Genomic DNA, 19,279 nt, shown 5'->3' with positions numbered 1-19,279 from the left:
CATTACTAGACATATTGTATTAAATAAAGGCCATTAACATATTTATAAATATCCCACGACCAACATGTTACACAATACGGCAAGACGAATTACTAAAAATAAGTTAATAACTACGACACAATTGTAAATCAAGTTATGATAGCCAATAATTTACTTTCCAGAAAAGTAGCTAAAACCTGTTAAAATCGCGTCGATAAAGGAATTGAGAGAGAGAGAGAGAGAGAGAGAGAGAGAGAGAGAGAGAGAGAGAGAGAGAGAGAGCAAGACCTTTGCAGACCTTCCCAGGTTCAGTGTGAGGCGCTCTTTGATGACAGGAGTTAACGCATCTTCCGGTATATTTTTGCATCTTCCATTGGATGGTCTGGGATGCATCTTAGATATTTGTCGAGCTTATTCTTAAACACATCTACGCTCACTCCTGTTATGTTCCTCAGAATGGGTAGCGCATTGAATAGACATTATCGATGCTGGTGCGTGGTATTAAATGTGTGCTTTCCTTAATTTTCCTGGTATAGTTTTTGCACTATTAAACCTGCTTGCTCTTTTGATAATTTCCATAAATAATTCCTTCTATCTGTTTCACCAACCATATAAAGCGTTTCAAGACTATATAAATTTAAGAATTGTAGTCTTCCCCCAGTAGTCAAGGTCCTTAACTTCTTCTATTCAGCTAAATGACCTTGTACACTCTCTACTAAAATATTATATTGCAATATTCAAACTACGTACGTACGTTTTATAAAGCATCAATCATGTGTTCAATTTGAAGTGCCTTGAACAACATTCCCATTTTTGCTTTACATTTATAATAGAACTATTTGATCATTGCATAACCATATTCCTATTAACATCACACCAAGGTCTTTAACTGCTTCCTTGTTTGTGATTGTCTCATTATTAGTCCTTATAGCTAAAACCTCACCATAGTTCATTGACTCCAAATTTATCAGAGTTAAATACCATCCTATTTATCTCTGCCATTTATATATTTTATTTAGGTCTCCTTTGTGCAGTTCCTATCTTCATCACAAGCAATTTAATCTGCGAAACTTCTACTTGAGAGAGAGAGAGAGAGAGAGAGAGAGAGAGAGAGAGAGAGAGAGAGAGAGAGAGAGAGAGAGAGAGAGAGACTCCACTCCAACAGGATGTGTATTTAATTCACTATGACAAGAGAGCAGAGTATACTAGTAAAATTAATTACAGACAGAATAAAATTACCCTGAAGAATATAACTCTGAGAGAATAACAGACTTTGAAAAAATAACTGCCGACAGAATAAACATTATTTTAAGAATAACCTCAGACGGAATAATCATGCATAACTGTGGACAGAATAAACATAGGTTGAATAAAATAATTTTGGACAGAGTCAACACGCTTGGGTAAAATAATTTAGGACAGAGTAGGCATACAGTTTAGAAAATAACTGCTCAAAGTTATTTTCTACAATGTATGTTTATTCTGTCCTAAATGATTTTACTCAATGTATTTTTTATTCCATGCAAAATTGCTTCTTAATTAAACGTCCATTTATTCTACCTGAAGTTATTTCCTTAAAAAAAAAAACTTCACAGTAAAATTAACTAATTCCTGAAAAAACCACACCTCTCCCCTCCCACCCCCAGCCCCCCACCTCTTTGAAAAAAAAAAAGGCCCTTCAAAACACAAAAACAGGGATTAACTCGCGATTTAATTCTGACAAATCCAATCCCTCTTTTGGGGCAAATTTCCCAAATCCTATTTTATTCTTGAATAATTAGACCGCAAGCGAGCCAATGCCATTACTGATCCCTGCTCAAATAATGCAAACCCTCGAAATACAACGGCATTTCAAGCGATCGAGGCCCCGGTGAATAGGACAAAATGTATAATCCTCAATGAACGCAATGAGCGAATGAATTATGAATGAATGACTGAATGAATGAGGCAGTCCGGAATGGGAAGGCAGCATGTTGATAATGGCATCGCTCAGAGCATTGCTCAGTAGTCTCTCTCTCTCTCTCCTCTTTCTCCCAAACCCCATCCTCTCCACCCTCGCTCTCTCTCTCTCTCTCTCTCTCTCTCTCTCTCTCTCTCTCTTCTATTCCTCTCTCCTCTTTCTCTCAAACCCCATCCTCTCCACCCTCTCTCTCTCTCATTCTTCCCTCTCCCTCCCCTCCACTCTCTCTCTCTCTCTCTCTCTCTCTCTCTATCTCTCACATTCCACCCTCTTCCTCAAATCCACCTTCTCTCTCTCTCTTTCTCTCTCTCTTCTATTCCTCTCTCCTCTTTCTCCCAAACGCCATCCTCTCCACCCTCTCTCTCTCATTCTTCCCTCTCCCTCCCCTCACTTTCTCTCTCTCTGTCTCTGTTTCTCTCTCTCTCTCTCTCTCTCTCTCTCTCTCTCTCTCTCTCTCTCTCTCTCTCTGTCTGTCTCTTCATTCCACCCTCTTCCTCAACTCCACCTTCTCTCTCTCTCTCTCTCTCTCTCATTCCACACTCTTACTAACCTCCACTTTCTCTCTCTCTCTCTCTCTTCCGTTCCTCTCTCTTTCACCCAAACCCCATCCTCTCCACCCTCTCTCTCTCATTCTTCCCTCTCTCTCCCCTCCATTTTCTCTCTCTCTCTCTCTCTCTCTCTCTCTCTCTCTCCACCCTCTTCCTCAACTCTACCTTTTCTCTCTCCCTCTCTCATTCCACCCTCTTCCTCAACTCCACCTTCTCTCCTTTCTCTCTCTCTCTCTCTCTCTCTCTCTCTCTCTCTGACATTATCTCTAGGAGTCCGTGAATAGTTTGGGAGATAGTTCTAAGATAGTTGGTGATTAAACTTCATTTATAATGGGAGAAGACCTCCCCCCGGACAGTCGACCCTCAGTGATTAATGAGACATTTAAGGAAAGGTTCTCATTTCAACACAAAAGTTTGGGGAAAATAAAATGGAATTTGTACAATCAGGAAGATAAGTCGTTTTTGATACCAACTGATCCCGTCAATCGGGTGGGTTGGCTTCCTTCTCATTCTCCTGACACACACACACACACACACACACACACACACACACACACACACACACACACACATATATATATATATATATATATATATATATATAATATAAAGTAACTAATATTTATATTACATCAACAGCAACATCAGAAGATATAACTGAAAATAACTTTCTAAGGAATTAAGCCTGAGTTTCAGAAATGTATATCACACAGTTATCTAGAAAGCACTCCAATAAGTCAAAACTTCTTTCAACAAACTGTTTCAGTAAAGGGGAGGAAGTAAGTACGTAAACTGATCAAAATAAAAACAAACTGAACCCGGACACGTTCCACAGACAATAGATTGTGACGAAATTTCAATAATGTACGAGTGAAATGCGCAAACTATGTTAACCACAAGGACAAGTTCTAGGGCTTAAAATATTCAGACTCCAGGTCAGGTGTTTCTCTTTCAGCATTCAGGTTTTATGCAAGAGTGAACGGCACAGTAACCCGAAGAAGCGTAAAAGACGCAACTTCTGTAAATCTTTGAACTGACACAGAGCACAGGGCTGCCAAACGATGGCTTCGGAAGTGACAAATTTTTATGGGGATAAAATCCCAGCAACATATGCTTTAAACTGCCACGGGACCCGTTTGGGTAACGCCGTAAATTTGAAGCTGTTAAAGATACTTCAAGAGTATGACATCTGAGCATAGGTCCAGGGCTTATCTGAGTCACCTTGCTGCACTTAGAAGTATACTGCAAAATAAAAATTCTCCTTTCATACTCTTATGTATAATTACCTATCCTAGCTACAAGGCCATGCTTTGAAAAAACCTAATTATAAGTTAAGTACACAAACTGTAGTCATGATATTTTTGACAATATCACAAAAATATTTTGGACCCCTGCAATGGCCACATCCTGGTACCGAAAGAGGTGGTTTGAATAAACATGAATCTACACTACATTCTGGCCTAGTACTGAAGAGAAGGTTTTCAAGATAACAAAATCCAATTTCCACTAATTCTTAATTAACCCAGATTGGCAAGGGGGCGCCTTCCCTTATTTTAAAAAAGTTGAATCCTTTTTACTTAAATATGCCAGGGGGGGGGGGCAACTTTCACTAAATGTGACCCAGTGGTTCTGGTGAAGAAATCGAAAAAGCGAGAGTTCACGACAAAAATACAAAAAATATACAAAGAAACAAACATTACCGAACACAAGAGGCAGATCATTTCAGTACCTGACCATATGGCTAGCTCCCTGCGAAGGAATGGACATAGCCTCAAGGGTGTTTCAGATTACCAAATGTTCTACTGCACTGTATATAAGCGGTGCAGTCTAGAAACTGACTGATTGATTTATGAGATTTTGGCTGTCAAACCAAGTACTAGGCCACTCTCCACCATGCAGCTCTTAAGAGAGTGAAAAGAGGGAGTTGGAGTGGTTGGACAGCAAGATAGAGATCCAGAAAATGAGAGAGATTAGGTACAAGGGTCTAAGGTTGGAACAGTTGCACTGCAAGATTGAAGAGAGGAAGCGGGGGCGGAGGTAAAGTAAAAGGCTAGAAAGTGGTTGAAATTAGGGGCAGAAGGGACGCCGCGAACATCCATTTGGTAATGCCTACAGTGCACCACGTGAGATGAACTGACGGCAGTATCTAGAGAGTGAAAGAAAATTTCCTGCCCTTCAAATAACACGTAAAAAATGCGTATAATGCTCTATGAAACTCTCAGCCACCGGCCATGAAACTCTCAGCCGCGGCCCATGAAACTTTCAGCCAAAGCCCGGTGATGACCTGTGTTGGCACCTACAGCGGCGCCAAACGCACGATCATGAGTAACTTTAATCTTTAATAAAATAAAAACTACTGAGGCTAGAGGGCTGCAATTTGGTAAGTTTGATGATTGGAGGGTGGATGATCAACATAACAATTTGCAGCCCTCTAGCCTCAGCAGTTTTTAAGATCTGAGGGCGGACTGGTGAACTATATTTTGACCTTTTAAATCGTTTCATAACTTCTTATTTATCATTTTAAAAGCCTGACACACAAATCGTCAGAGGACTGTGGTTTCGACCTTTGTTTAAAAGTCAAGGAAAAGATCATGTTTAGAAGTTTTATATAAACAATGAGAAAACTTGTTTAACCTTTTCAAAAGTCTGCGACGAAAAAAAGTTTGAAAATCAGTGACAAAATGCAGCTCTGACCTTTACAGATGTCGGTGAAACGATGTACTTTTGATCTTATTAAAAGTCACGAAACAAAATGGACGCTGTAACATGGGCTGCTTATTATCAATATGTCTGTTCAATCGGCGGATAAAGGAAAACTAAAATTGTAATACTACTGAACACTCAAATTTGGGGACGTTTCCTAAGGCAATGAATCTATCAAAACAATACTCGTAAACTGTCCAAATATGATTGACAGATCCGACGTAAATTTTACGCTGAGGTGGAGCATAACACCGTCTATTTATAGCTGGCCAGAAAAACATCGCAATAAAAACTGCAATATCCCACCAAAGCGAACCCACTGACAGCGCCTGTATCGCTAAACATCATAGAAATTCGCTCAGGTCAGCACTTTCTCCAAAGCCGCAGCGAGCGTATGAAAAATAAGGCAATGAGAGAGAGAGAGAGAGAGAGAGAGAGAGAGAGAGAGAGAGAGAGGGTGGGGGGGATGTGGAAGGGGAGTGATGATAGCAGACCCGGATATTCATCAAGTTACACGGATGATTTACCAGCTCATCATAATTCATCCATTTTTTTTCCACCCAAAGAAGGATTAGACCAGTAAAAGTACTTTGTCCACTTCCTTGTTGACCTTGTGAAGGGAAGATATATGGCAAGGGAGGGTAAAAGGATAACATTTCTTATTCTGAACTACTTAAAACTCTTCCTGAATTACCATTCATTTTCAAAAGCACATTGATTTCCCTGCCATGGGCTATTTCTTTCCCTCATTGCTAAACTTAATAATCCTCTCTTAGTTTCAGTTTATTCTGCCTGTTAAATAAATATTTCAGTTAGTTTCTTCTTCCAGTAACGTGAGTCTCGGCAACAAACATCAGTAAAAAATAAGAATACTTTGCTGCAACAAGAAACGTGACAATTAATATAATTATTTTCAGACGTTCTGAGAGTCTCAGTTTCCTAAACATTAAAAAATGTTGCCTACATACGAAACTGGATGGTACAGATCACAATTTGCAACTAACCAGTTTAATCTACATTAAATACAAAAAGATATCCAAACACAATCCTAGGATGCAGTTTTATCCAGGCATGGTTTTACCTAAAAAAAAAAGAAAATGCCTAGACAAGAAATAGTAGGGTACTGATTTGTTTGGATTTTGAGTCTTACTGATACCACAGAGGAAAGGTCTAGATCCCTGAAACCTGACCGACCCAAGTATACGCTAATTCCCTTGATCCTGAGATACATTAGAGCGACTAACCTGGCTAAATAAGAGTGAAAACAGTTGATCAGATGAACTGAACTGAATTATGTAAACGCTTTGTTTCCTAAACACAGGAAGCTATTCATTTTCGAGTAATTCATCAACATGCAAAAGTATTCTGTGAAGAATATCTGGAACAAAATTGAAACAACAGGCCTACATCAAAGGATAAAATAATTCATTTGCTGCGTTTTCCAAATCCTTTTTTGCGCTTTTAGTGCAAAATTTCCGGCAGGAATATCTAATAAAATAAGCCCTTTTTTATTGTATTATAGGTCTCTCGATTTTGAAAATCCATTACAGCAGCAATACCTTTTTTTGTGCGCTTTTAAAATAAAAACCATTTCATACATACCTAAATAGCTAATTAAGCAGTTAACATCTAGCCAACGGCAGGAAACTATGGCGTTTAAGATACATATATTTTCGATTTACACAGAGTTACACAATAAGAAGTATCCCTTAAATGAAAAACTTAAGAAATTTATCTCTAACGCAATGTAGAGAATGGTCCCATTATCCACATGAAAGATATTTCGTAGTGATTAGACTCATTAACGCCATTTTGGGTATTATTAAAAAAAAAAAATTTAAACAAAAGCTTCCACTGGAAAAGATTTACCTACATAATACAAAACCGCTAAAAGACTTTAATTTTTTCTTAAAGAAAAGAAAGGATATTAGTGATTTTTTCTACTTAGGCCTGAAAATAAAATTCACAAAAAAATATTTTTCTACAAATCACAGCGAGAAAGATAAAAACCCTTCGTGATGATGCCCATTAGGAATAATATGCGTCATAAAACCTTTATCCCACAGAAGGGAGTTTTGCCTCGAAATCACAAAGCCACGATAAAAAGCTTTAGTGCTTTTTCCACCACCGTTCAAAAACGCGTTTAAAAGTTTTGGCCCACCCCGCCCCCCTTTCCAGAAAAAAAATATACCTTGTCTAGTCATTGACAACCCCCTTTCCATTCCCGCAAATTAAACGCCTTCAAGCAACGCAGCAAGGGACCTGAAAATGAAAACTTATATATATCCCTTCTCCCACCCTCCCCTCTCTTCCCCAACACAACTGAGGAATCTCATCATTAGCTCAAAAAATGCCCCCGGGCAGGAGGAGGAGGAGGAGGAGGAGGAGGAGGAGGAGGAGGAGGAGGAGGAGGGGAGGAGGGAGGAGGAGGAGGAAGGGACGTGTGAATGAGAAGGGGTATGCACCGGAAAGGCAGGAGAGGGATGAGGATTGAGAGGGGAAAGAAGGGGGAGCTGCTGGAGGTATCCGGGAGTAGGAGGGGAGGGAGGAAGGGGAGTTGTTGAGGTATCCGGGGAGCAGGAGGGGAAGAGGTGTTAAGCCAATACAGTGTGTGTGGGGTACAGGAGAAGGGATGCTCTGATTGCATGAGTTGGAAACAGGGAGGGAGAATAGGGAATGAAAAAAGAAAATGAGGAGAGGGGTGAGGAGGGGTGGGAGGATGGTGGGAATTGGGCAGGACGATCCTGGGAAGGAACACGGGAGTTTTGGGAAAGGGGGGGAGGGGTAAGAGAAGTGGGAATTGGATGGCTAGTATGGGATGTGGGTGCAAATGCGAGAGAGAAAGATGCCTGGAGCAGATACCGAGCCTAATTTCCCTCCTTCCTACTACTACTACTACTCCTACTCCTACTCCTCCTCCTCCTCTCCCTTCTTTCAGTTCCTGCTGATTAGCTAGAGCTCGTTTCCCATTCAAAAGAGCTCGAAAAAGGATTATAGTCTTTCGGCGCTCGCGCCAAAAGGGTTGCCCAGCCATGCGGTCGTCGCCACTGATTTAAAGAAGAAGAAGAAGAAGAAGAAGAAGAAGAAGAAGAAGAAGAAGAAGAAGAAGAAGAAGAAGAAGAAGAAGAAGAAATAAAACTGTGAGGTGCAGATTCTAGTTACTAAGTCTAGGTGGGCTGATTCCTGCAGCCAATTTCGTTTCTCTCCCTCGGAACATTTGGCTTTTGGAATGGAGGGAAGCTTTTGTTTGTGTCAGGATTTTGTTTTTATAAGTAATGCTTTTATTTGCCTATATCTACGCTCTGTGACGTTCAAACAGCTTTTGATAAAGATAAGAAATGTAGTATGTGAGAAACCATGACAGTTATTTTAAAATTACACAAAGAACATTTTTTCATAACATATTAGTAAGATCTGAAATGTACTGAGCACCATTCTGCAGCCTGTTGACCTAAAAAATATTAAATGCTTTATTGTTGCAAAACTCGACACTGCACATCATTTGATCATGCTTCCCATACAAATCTGATTTTCCTTCGTCAGATATGAACTATGACACATCTTCATTAAAATTCAAGACGTATTATATCGCTGAATCTTTTCTTACACAAATATCTCTGTATAAGATGTTCGGTTCGATCTTTCCGATAAACGGAGGGGTTCTCTCATAGATTATGGATATTTTGTTGTTCAGATAAAACAAAATAAGTCATGTATTATTAAAGTTTTATATTCCAAAGAAAAGATGGTGCTCCGTGTAAAAAAAAAAAGAAGAAACACACTAAAGATAAAACGCCCATTTAGCAACATTTCACATTTATGAAATATAGTGCGTCAACAATTCCTCGGAACATTTTAGCTTTTTCCTCCATAAATAACTTTTTTCCATACCAAAATTCCTTCTCTACTTCTTCAATTTTGCGACTACCCTCTTTATTCTACTATCATATTTAAAACACACAATATTCAAGTCCTCTGTTACCTAAAATGACGCGCACCTGGCGAATATTAACCTTAATTTGCATCATATTTTATTCACTGATTTTTATTTTATTTTGTTCCCTGATTTGCGTCATATTTTATTCCATTCTTTGCATATTTTATTCTCTGACTTGCATCATATTTTACTCCCTGATTTGCATCTTATTTTATTCCCTGATTTGCATAATATTTTATTCCCTGATTTGCAGCATATTCTATTCCCTGATTTGCACAATATTTTATTCCATGATTTGCATATTATTTTATTACCTGACTTGTATCATATTTTATTCCCCGATTTGCATCATATTTTATTCCCTGATGTCATAATATTTTATTCTTTGATTTGCGTCTTATTTTATTCCCTGATTTGCATCTATTTTATTCCATCTTATTTTATTCCCTGATTTTGCACTCATTTTATCTCTGATTTGCTTCACATTTTATTCTCTGATTTGCATCATGTTTTTGATCTGCATCATACTTTACTCCCCGAATTGTATCATATCTTACCCCCTGATTAGCTGTATATTTCCTTACCTTCGACACGACACAATTCCCCCTTGAAAGGATTATCATTCTGACCAGCCTAGTGCTTCTCCAATCTATTAATAATCGATATCACAAACAAATTCCTGCACGCCAACTCTTATCCCACAAACCACAACTTTATCCTTCCTCCTCTTGCTAACTTCCCTCGTCCCTTTACCCACTGCCAACATTGTACAGAAAAGGAAAGACTGAGGAACCTTACTATTTTTTTATTCTTAATTCGATTTATTTTTCTAATTCAGTACAGGCGAAGGGCATTAAAATATATTTTTTTTTATCAAGAAAAACGATGCTTCCCATTTTTACTCTAGATTAAAATTCTTCTCCCAACTAAATTCTGGCGTACAGCATTAAAAGTATTTTTTTCTTTAACAGAAAAACAATAATTTATGTAGACCTGTATTTCTTTTCGCCTGAAATAATTTTTAAAGATTCCTCTGGCTGAGATCAATAAATCTTACGATATACTAAGCATGACAGACGCTCCTGACCATGATGATCAACTAGTAAACTAAACTAGCAATAACAAGGAGCTGTCTTTACAGGTTATCGGGGTAAATCCTAACCAGTACGAATGGTTAAAATTACATACACAGAGAACTATTGATAAAAGCTACGATAAAAAACTATTTTTATTTTATTTGCAACAAATATACAGATGAGAGACCACCCACTGAAACCGATGCCAAAATAAAACAAATTTATATAAGAAAGAAAACAAGAAAACAATTTATAGCTTCATCCACAAGTTCTACTGGAAACACTTCCATGCAAAACTAGTAAAAGGAAAAAGTGAAATCTATGTATAAAAATATTCCTAACCTCTACTGCAGGACACTTCTACAGCCAATGAGCCTGACCTAATATCTTTTTCATAATCTGCGGAAAGATGAACCTTTTTACCCTACGACACGAGTAAAGACGAATATCACACTGACGATATACCGTAAATGTCAAAGAAGAAATATCTGCTTTCACAAAATCCAAGGGGGGTACAGGTGAACACGCCTAAATAAATAACTGCAGTCAGGCATAACAGAGTTAAGAAAATTACCAGTTTTTTTTTTACCTAACACGGAAAATCTTTTAAAAAGATCCATCTATACATACGTACATACATACATTTAAAATACATACTAAAATATATGCATACAAGCAAGCACACATCCCAAAAAGAAAATGAAAGAAATGTCTGAGTAACGTGTATTCAAACAGATGTAAATTCGGATGAATACAAACAAACACACACACATACACACAAACACACACACAAAATAATTAGCCTACATAAATACTTCTAAAATAAAAGTGTGAATATGTCCACACACAAAATGCCTTAAACATACACAAATACTTCTAAAAACTAAGTCTTTCCTTAAGTCTAATTACTAAATTACGAACAAAAGAAAAAAGCATGTACGTATTGTACTTTGAACACCAACCATGTGTACCTTGGCTGTGAATTGTTGACGGGCAGATAGTCAGGGGTTGGCGACGGCCCTCCGTAATGCACGGTTCCGGGCGCCCCGGGAGATTTGGGCGCCGTGCCGGTGCCGTAGCGTGGGCTACTGCCACTCATCAAGTACTCTGCGGGAGAGAGAGAGGAAAAGAGGGGGACTTGTTAATAGGTATTCAAGAGACGGTTAAAAGGACGGGCTATAAAACTGATGCATGGGAAGAAGAGGAGGGGTGTCTGTGGGGGCCATTTTTCTAAAGCTATTTGATAGATTTATTATTACTCTGTTTTTGTTGTATAGAACTGGGTTTGGCAAGGAATATATGAGTTATACTATCGAAAATTTATATTTTCATGTCTTTGTGATAGAGAATGGATGACAGTAAGGGTATATATAGGTACACTATTGTAAAATGTAAAAATAAACGTATATCCTCAAATGTCATATTGCACAATTAACATATGTAGTTCTGCATACATATTGATATATATATATACATATATATTATATATACATATATATATATTATATATATATATATATATATATATATATATATATATTATATTTACTCTACAACATACATAAGTGTGTTTTAAAATAATGGCAGCTTATTTGCTACATAAAGTCTATCATATGGGGGACAAACTATATGTCATGTACAGCAAAAACACTGCGTAAAAAGTTTTAGAAACATACAAAATAAGTAAGGATAAAATGCCTAGACCCTAAAATGCCCTAATTTCCAGTATTCTAGTAAACTCTACATAGCCAATATTGATACCATGCAAAACGCTCATTACCGCCGCTTATAATATTCTGTACAATATAATAGAGTGCTATACTGATTTTCAAAGAATAACTACTTCATGGACAAAAAATAAGGAATTATCTACAGTCTATTCAGCTATTTATACATTTTAAGGAAGTTTCAAATAAGTTTCAAATCTACTTTAGTCTATCATGAGGATTAAATCTTACTTTACAAGGGTATAGCACATTCTGATGAATTGATAACCCTAGTTTGATAATCACACATTAAAACACTAACCCTATTTTTGATCATACAACAATTCCCTGTAAAAAACTGATACACAGTATAATAAATACAAGTCTTATTAACCCGAAGAAATAAATTCCTAGAAACAAAAAAAAATATGGAAATATATACATACGGTAACTTCCATGAACAGGTAAATAAAAAAAATAAATAAATCTATCAAATAGGTAACAGATCGGGGAGTTCTGGCATTTGTAATTTGATTAAAAACATTATTACATTGATTTCCAAAGGGTGGGCACCTTCCTGGCTTAAAGGGCAAAGAGGATAGCCAGGAAAACTTATCGATAACATAATCAATCGCCATCTGCATTCCATAGTAGTGGCGGTCAATAACGGAGGTTGAAAAAAAAAGTCTACGGTCCTTGCCACCCGTGTTTCACTAACTCGCGTCCCATCGCGAATGCTATGATAGAATTGTCGATGTTGTCAGTGTATGTATGTATGTATGTATGTATGTATGTATGTATGTATGTATGTATGTATGTATGTATGTATGTATGTATTATTAAAAATTCTTATTCTGATGATTAAACAAGCACAAAAACTTTGAATACTGAAAATCATTAAATTCTACCGAATACTTCCTAAAAAAATATAGGTTATATAACAGAGATATCAATTTTCTGTTCTATGCATGAGACTGGTTCCCATTATATTATAACACATAATAATATTCCCAAAATATATTAGAACATGAGAAAATTTAAAATACATACGATAAAATACTTGACTTGGTTAAGCTAACGAAACATTTAGGGAATTTCAGCGAGCCATGAATGACATTATTTTTCCAACGCAATCAGTCAACAGACATACTCAAGTGCCTGTAAAGTACCTTCTCTAAAATAAAGACACTTTCTCTCATACTTTAAATTTTAAAGTTGTACCTGAACAGTCGTTTCAATTGCGAGACTTACAATTACCAAACACGAACACACTATATAATATATATATAGATATATATATATATATATATATATAGCATATATATATATATATATATATATATATATATATATATATATATATATATATATATATATATATATATATATATATATATATATTATATATATAGAGAGAGAGTACATTATTAATATTATCAATAATATATATATATATATATATATATATATATATATATATATATATATATATATATATATATATATATGTATGTGTGTGTGTGTGTGTGTGTGTGTGTGTGTGTGTGTTTGACTACAAATAAAATCGTTGTAAAAATACCTTACACTTTATACAGAGGGTTATGTAACGTTAAAAATGGCAGTCGTTACAACGAGAGAATCCCATTCGTTTCATTGATTACCTATGGCTAATATCCCTTCGGGTCCAAAGCGGAACCTTTAAAGCATGAAACTTATCGGCAAGATAATCGATAAATACAAGACCCAACTGTACATTCGATGTTCAAGAACCAGGGTATATTTTGCAGACAATTTCCAGACAGCAAGTCTCCTCCTCAGTTTGTATATTATTTAGGGGATTGAGAGAGAGAGAGAGAGAGAGAGAGAGAGAGAGAGAGAGAGAGAGAGAGAGAGAGAGAGAGAGAGAGAGAGAGAGTGTGTGCGCGCGTTCACAACGTTTTTCTTGTTATATTCATGACAGTTCGACATTGAGCTTGTATCCAACAGAGAACACCTAAACTTTGCATAAAGTCTACGCATAATGAAACCCAAGATTCACTACGATGACAAAGGATTCTTATTTTCTTAATAGCTATCTTGTCACTGTTAATTTTTTGTGTGGACCATTCAATTAAGTATTGCGTGATGACAAGTATTTCAATATCCAAGCTGAGATATCATACACCTCATAATATTGTTATCAAACCTTCAATAAGTGAAATTCATTACCCTGAAACTGATACAATCCAGTCAGGCAGAAATTACGTGAAATCCTTGTTTTTTAGTTGAATTAAATATCACAAATTCACGGTATTTGTGAAAATATAATTACTTTGCACATGAGCTAATGCAAATCTTCTCAGTTTTCAAAGCGAATTAACATACTATTATACGATACGCATAAATTTACTGATAATCAGATGTTTTAAAGACTTTTTCTTCGTCGCTGGGTCATTCATAAATTTAGTTACGAAACACAGCAGATTATGTAGGATGATAGTAAATTCAATGTCGTGTGTGTGTGTGTGTGTGTGTGTGTGTGTGTGTGTGTGTGTGTGTGTGTGTGTGTGTGTGTGTGTGTGTGTGTGATCGAATATAGAATTTAGCCAAAGCTGCAAGCATCACTGGGACCCATGATATCATTCAGTGCTTAAACGGAAATTGACAGTGAAAGGTTTGAACGTTGTAACAGGAGTAAAACACCGCAGTTGCACTATAAATCAATTGTTAGGAGAGGGAGGAGACTGCGACTGAAGAAGGAGAATATGAAATGAGGTACAGTAAAATGAACGAAAGGGGTTGCAGCTAAGGGCCGAAGGCACGCTGCAAAGAACCTTAAAAAATGCCTACAGTGCACCACATGAGCTGCACTGATGGCACTACCCCCGTACGGGGATGTGTGTGTGTGTGTGTGTGTGTGAGAGAGAGAGAGAGAGAGAGAGAGAGAGAGAGAGAGAGAGAGAGAGAGAGAGAGAGAGAGAGAGAGAGAGAGAGCTGTGTTCGCTAAGGCGATCCTTGACATAGTTAATGAAGCCGGGATAAAATTATAAAATTTTAATCAAACAATTCAAGAGACACGTGGAAGATTAATGATATCAAAAACGTAAATTTCCGGCTTACATCATTTATGCAGTTGTTATGCAACAATGCATTAATTAACTCAGCTTGCTTCATCAATTAACCGATGAGAAACAAATCTGAAACCCAGAGGCAAGCGTATTATATTGAAAATCACTGGCTTATACAACCTGTTATAACATCTGATCTCTCAAATAAATTTTTAGTTATGAAATAAGACAATAGACGTGAAAATACGTTGCAATGCTTAATTAACTTCACATTACGGTTATTGTGTAAATCCAGTGTTTAAGATACTTTTTTATAATTAAAAGCTATTTATCTGATGCTTACAATAAATTCCAAAACCTAGATTAGTCCATATCTATTTCATGCTCAGGATACATTTAATATGATTAGGACGAAACTAAAACCACGGAAATGGATAAAAAATCCTATTAAAAGATACCAACTCTTATTCTCAGCGAGCTTTTATTAATATCTTCAAAATTTGCAAGAACTGTTCCGTGTTCTTTCTCATAGATTTCACGAACAAATTCCAAACGGAACACTAAGTTCTATTCAAATATGTTTTCCATGATCATTACCCACTAAGCGCACGAGTAAAAGACACGTGATTCAGGAGAGAGAGAGAGAGAGAGAGAGAGAGAGAGAGAGAGAGAGAGAGAGAGAGAGAGAGAGAGAGAGAGAGAGAGAGTAATTATCTTTTTTCGTCATTTTAAAGTATCAAATTTATGTGGGCGCCCCGACAGCAAAAACTGTGCTAAAAATAGGGTTACTTTTATAGCTGGAGAGATAAAAATCGGATCCACTATCAAAATCATCAGCATAAAAACGCAACCTGTACCCAAGTAAAAAATAAAAAAATATAAGAGAAAATAAAATCTATCACGAAGCAGTCAATAAAAATGAAGATTTCTCATTCAGCTTCCAATTTGACCAGACGTCGAACGAAAATGAAAGTAAAAGGCGAAGAAAGAAATCGAAGTTTTTGAATCAAGAAGTCACACAGGCACAGAAACGAACTCTTTGAGAGCCATCCAATATATATACACAAACACATACCAGAGTCATGTTGGCTGTCCTTGATGGGTGTGCCCGATGCTTTAATTGAATTTCATCTTTTACGTAGTTCACTGGCATGCAGGGGTCCCTGCCCCCGTCCTCCCCCTCCCCAGGACACCACGGTAACCCCTAAGACGTATAGCAATGCTCATTCAATTTGAATTTCATGAAAAATGTCCAGAACTGAAGAGTACAAAGAAAACTTTGCATAAGCCTTTTTTTCACAGAATGACGATTTGACGAGAGAGAGACAGGAGAGAGAGAGAGAGAGAGAGAGAGAGAGAGAGAGAGAGAGAGAGAGAGAGAGAGAGAGAGAGCCCACATTTTGGGCTTTGATTAGTCATTCTATCATCATCAATCATTCATCACATACATTGTATATATATAAATATAACACAGTATATACAGTATATATATATATATATATATATATATATATATATATATATATATATATATAGATAGATAATATAGAGAGAGAGAGAGAGAGAGAGAGAGAGAGAGAGAGAGAGAGAGAGAGAGAGAGAGAGCCAATCAACATGCTCCCATCACTTTAATTACTTAACCTCAATCATAGCTTATGCATTCCACACACATTAAATATATATATATATATATATATATATATATATATATATATATATATATATATATATATGTATATATATATTGTATGTATACATATTATATATATACACACATACATATATACAATATATATACAGAACAAGCAGAAAGCAAACGACGGTAGAAATTTCGTTAACGTCAATCTAAAACGAACATGGCCAACCGTCGGCAAAAAAAGCGAGCTGCAACCAATAGTCATGGTTAAATATGCAAGAATTCTCCGACAACACTGACAGACTTCTAAAAAACTAAAAGTGACTATTTTTAGTTTTTTCGTAGAGAATACTCTTAAAAATGATCAAAGAAGGTTTATTAGAATTTCATAAAGGGAATGGACATCCCATTTGTATGCTTTTAATGAGAACTCCAAATAAAGATTTAAAAAAAAAAAAGCGTAAGAGACTGCGTATAGATTCGATTAATAAACTATGAGCAACTACCATTTGAATGCCGCGTTCAATCAGTCGGTTCAGGTGAAAAAAAAGGGTTTGATTTGTATAGAACGCATTGACGATGGGATTTACGGAAGGGTAATTAATACGTGAATGCGCAAAACGCAATGCCTTTCAACATCTGAACAATGAAGTGTATTTTGAATGGTATGAATGACGTACATAAAAGATAGTTTAGCGTGCAATTGGATGATACGTATACATACGGCAATGCTATCAATACCTCGTCAATGGTGCTCTTTAAATAAATCAATTTATTCATACGATACTTGTGTCCATGCATAAGTGCTAAATTTGCATGCAAATAACGCGTGTGGAACTGGAAATATCTTTGTATGTAAAATAATAAGTTCTGCGTACGAATCAGCTACCTTTCCCAACAATATTTAGAGGTTGTGTGCATTGCTACTTTTAAGTTATTGCAAAAATGAAAAGAAATCGTACGATTCTAACAACGCTAACGCAACGGAGGCAAGATTATTCAATACACACACACACGTTTATATATATATATATCTATATATATATATATATATATATATATATATATATATATATATATATATATATATATATATATATATATATAGCATACATACACACACATTGTTTTGATCTCATGTAATGCCACGGCGACAATCTCAGTACTACGGAGATTCCGTGTTTTTTTCTTTTTTGCATAGACAACACTCTCCGGATCGTGACTGACGAGTGGCGAAGTGGTGGAGTTATGTCATTATTAATCTGAAGTGCTTATGGCTCCCGTTACCGAGCGTAACAGACAACACATGAGGGGTGTCTCCCTTTAGCGAGCGTAACTGACGATGCATGAAGATTAGCTGTTGCAGTGCTTTCGTGCCATAAATCTTCCTTATATCAACAAAATGTCATTATAGCATGTAAACAGAATCACACTAAATAAAAATTAATTTATCTACGAACAGTGGTTATCTTACGGCTGTTAAGAAATGAAACCATGGCTGGTAGAATCTGGTTTTATAATATTTTGTCCTTTGATGAATGTCTCTCAAAGACAGAGGCAGTTCTTTGAGAAAAAAAGCTTTCAAGTAATTTTTGATAAAAAGGGGTTTGCATCTGACGTAGGCATAAAACACGAATTAACAAAACCTTGAGATGTGCTCTATACCAGTCAAAAACGGTCAATGTACATTATTTTTTTTAGGAAAAAAAAAGATGCTTGACTCTGCTACAGGCATAAAAAATTAATTTAAAAATACAAAAAAATATACACTAACCTTTTCTAAAAAAAAAAAGGTGGTTAATGTTTATAAAAACTTGACAGAGTAATAGACGCTATCAAAAACGGTCCTCGACGAAAGAAATTAGAAATAAAATGCGACGCAAATACTGTATCACTTCTCCGATAAAAACACGCACGCTATTTTTTCTTCATACCAGACGTTATCAAAGTTGCGATTCTTGTGCCCACGCGAACGTCTCAACCAATAAGCGAATCGTTAATAAAACGTAATAATTAACGCTATGGTTTCGACATCACGCCATTGTCGGTGCGAACGCACACACTTGAATGGTAAACAAAGAAGGAAATTGGGAAGAAAACTATATATCTTAAATATATTTTACCAATTTCTTTTGTTTTCCAAGAGACAAATATTGAAATATTTTCGAGTATTCCGTCGACAGAGAGAGAGAGAGAGAGAGAGAGAGAGAGAGAGAGAGAGAGAGAGAGAGAGAGAGAGAGTAACAGAGAAGAGTAACAAATGGTACTCGCATTCACAGAAAGAAGAGACTATTAAGAGAGAGAGAGAGAGAGAGAGATAAAGAAGAATGGTAGAAGGGTCTTTGTTTCCGAAACAGTAACATATAAAGAGAATGGCAGCATCCAAAGAAAGCAACTGTTAGAAGAAGAGAAAGAGGAGAGAGAGAGAGAGAGAGAGAGAGAGAGAGAGAGAGAGAGAGGGAGAGAGATGAAACCAGTTCGGACGATTTCTTTCAAGCGAAAACACACTACCAGGCTGTGCGGGGGCTTTCCGCTAAGAGGTTTAGCCAATCTTGAAAAAAAAGGCGAGAGGAAAAATTGGGAAAAGTATGAATTTTAAAAAGTAGAGGCGGCATAGTAGCAGCAGAGGGTGGTGGTGGTAGTTGGAGGGGGTATAGGGAGTGGCATGGGAATGGGATGGGAGTGGT

The 19,279-nt window shown here is 36.6% G+C and overlaps 1 protein-coding gene across 1 annotated transcript in view; it reads right to left on the bottom strand.

Moving 5' to 3' along the window:
* The window catches only part of Ten-a (tenascin accessory), a 1,082,171-nt gene that overhangs the window by 359,130 nt on the left and 703,762 nt on the right, over positions 1 to 19,279 (bottom strand). Inside the window, 1 exon segment of the mRNA XM_067108410.1 lies at positions 11,175 to 11,310. Coding sequence (XP_066964511.1) covers positions 11,175 to 11,310 — 136 coding nt within the window.

This window comes from Macrobrachium rosenbergii, chromosome 9 (assembly GCF_040412425.1).
Source record: "Macrobrachium rosenbergii isolate ZJJX-2024 chromosome 9, ASM4041242v1, whole genome shotgun sequence".
Lineage (NCBI taxonomy): Eukaryota > Metazoa > Arthropoda > Malacostraca > Decapoda > Palaemonidae > Macrobrachium > Macrobrachium rosenbergii.
Note: the sequence above shows the minus strand (reverse complement) of the source record. Positions and strands in the feature narration are given on the sequence as shown.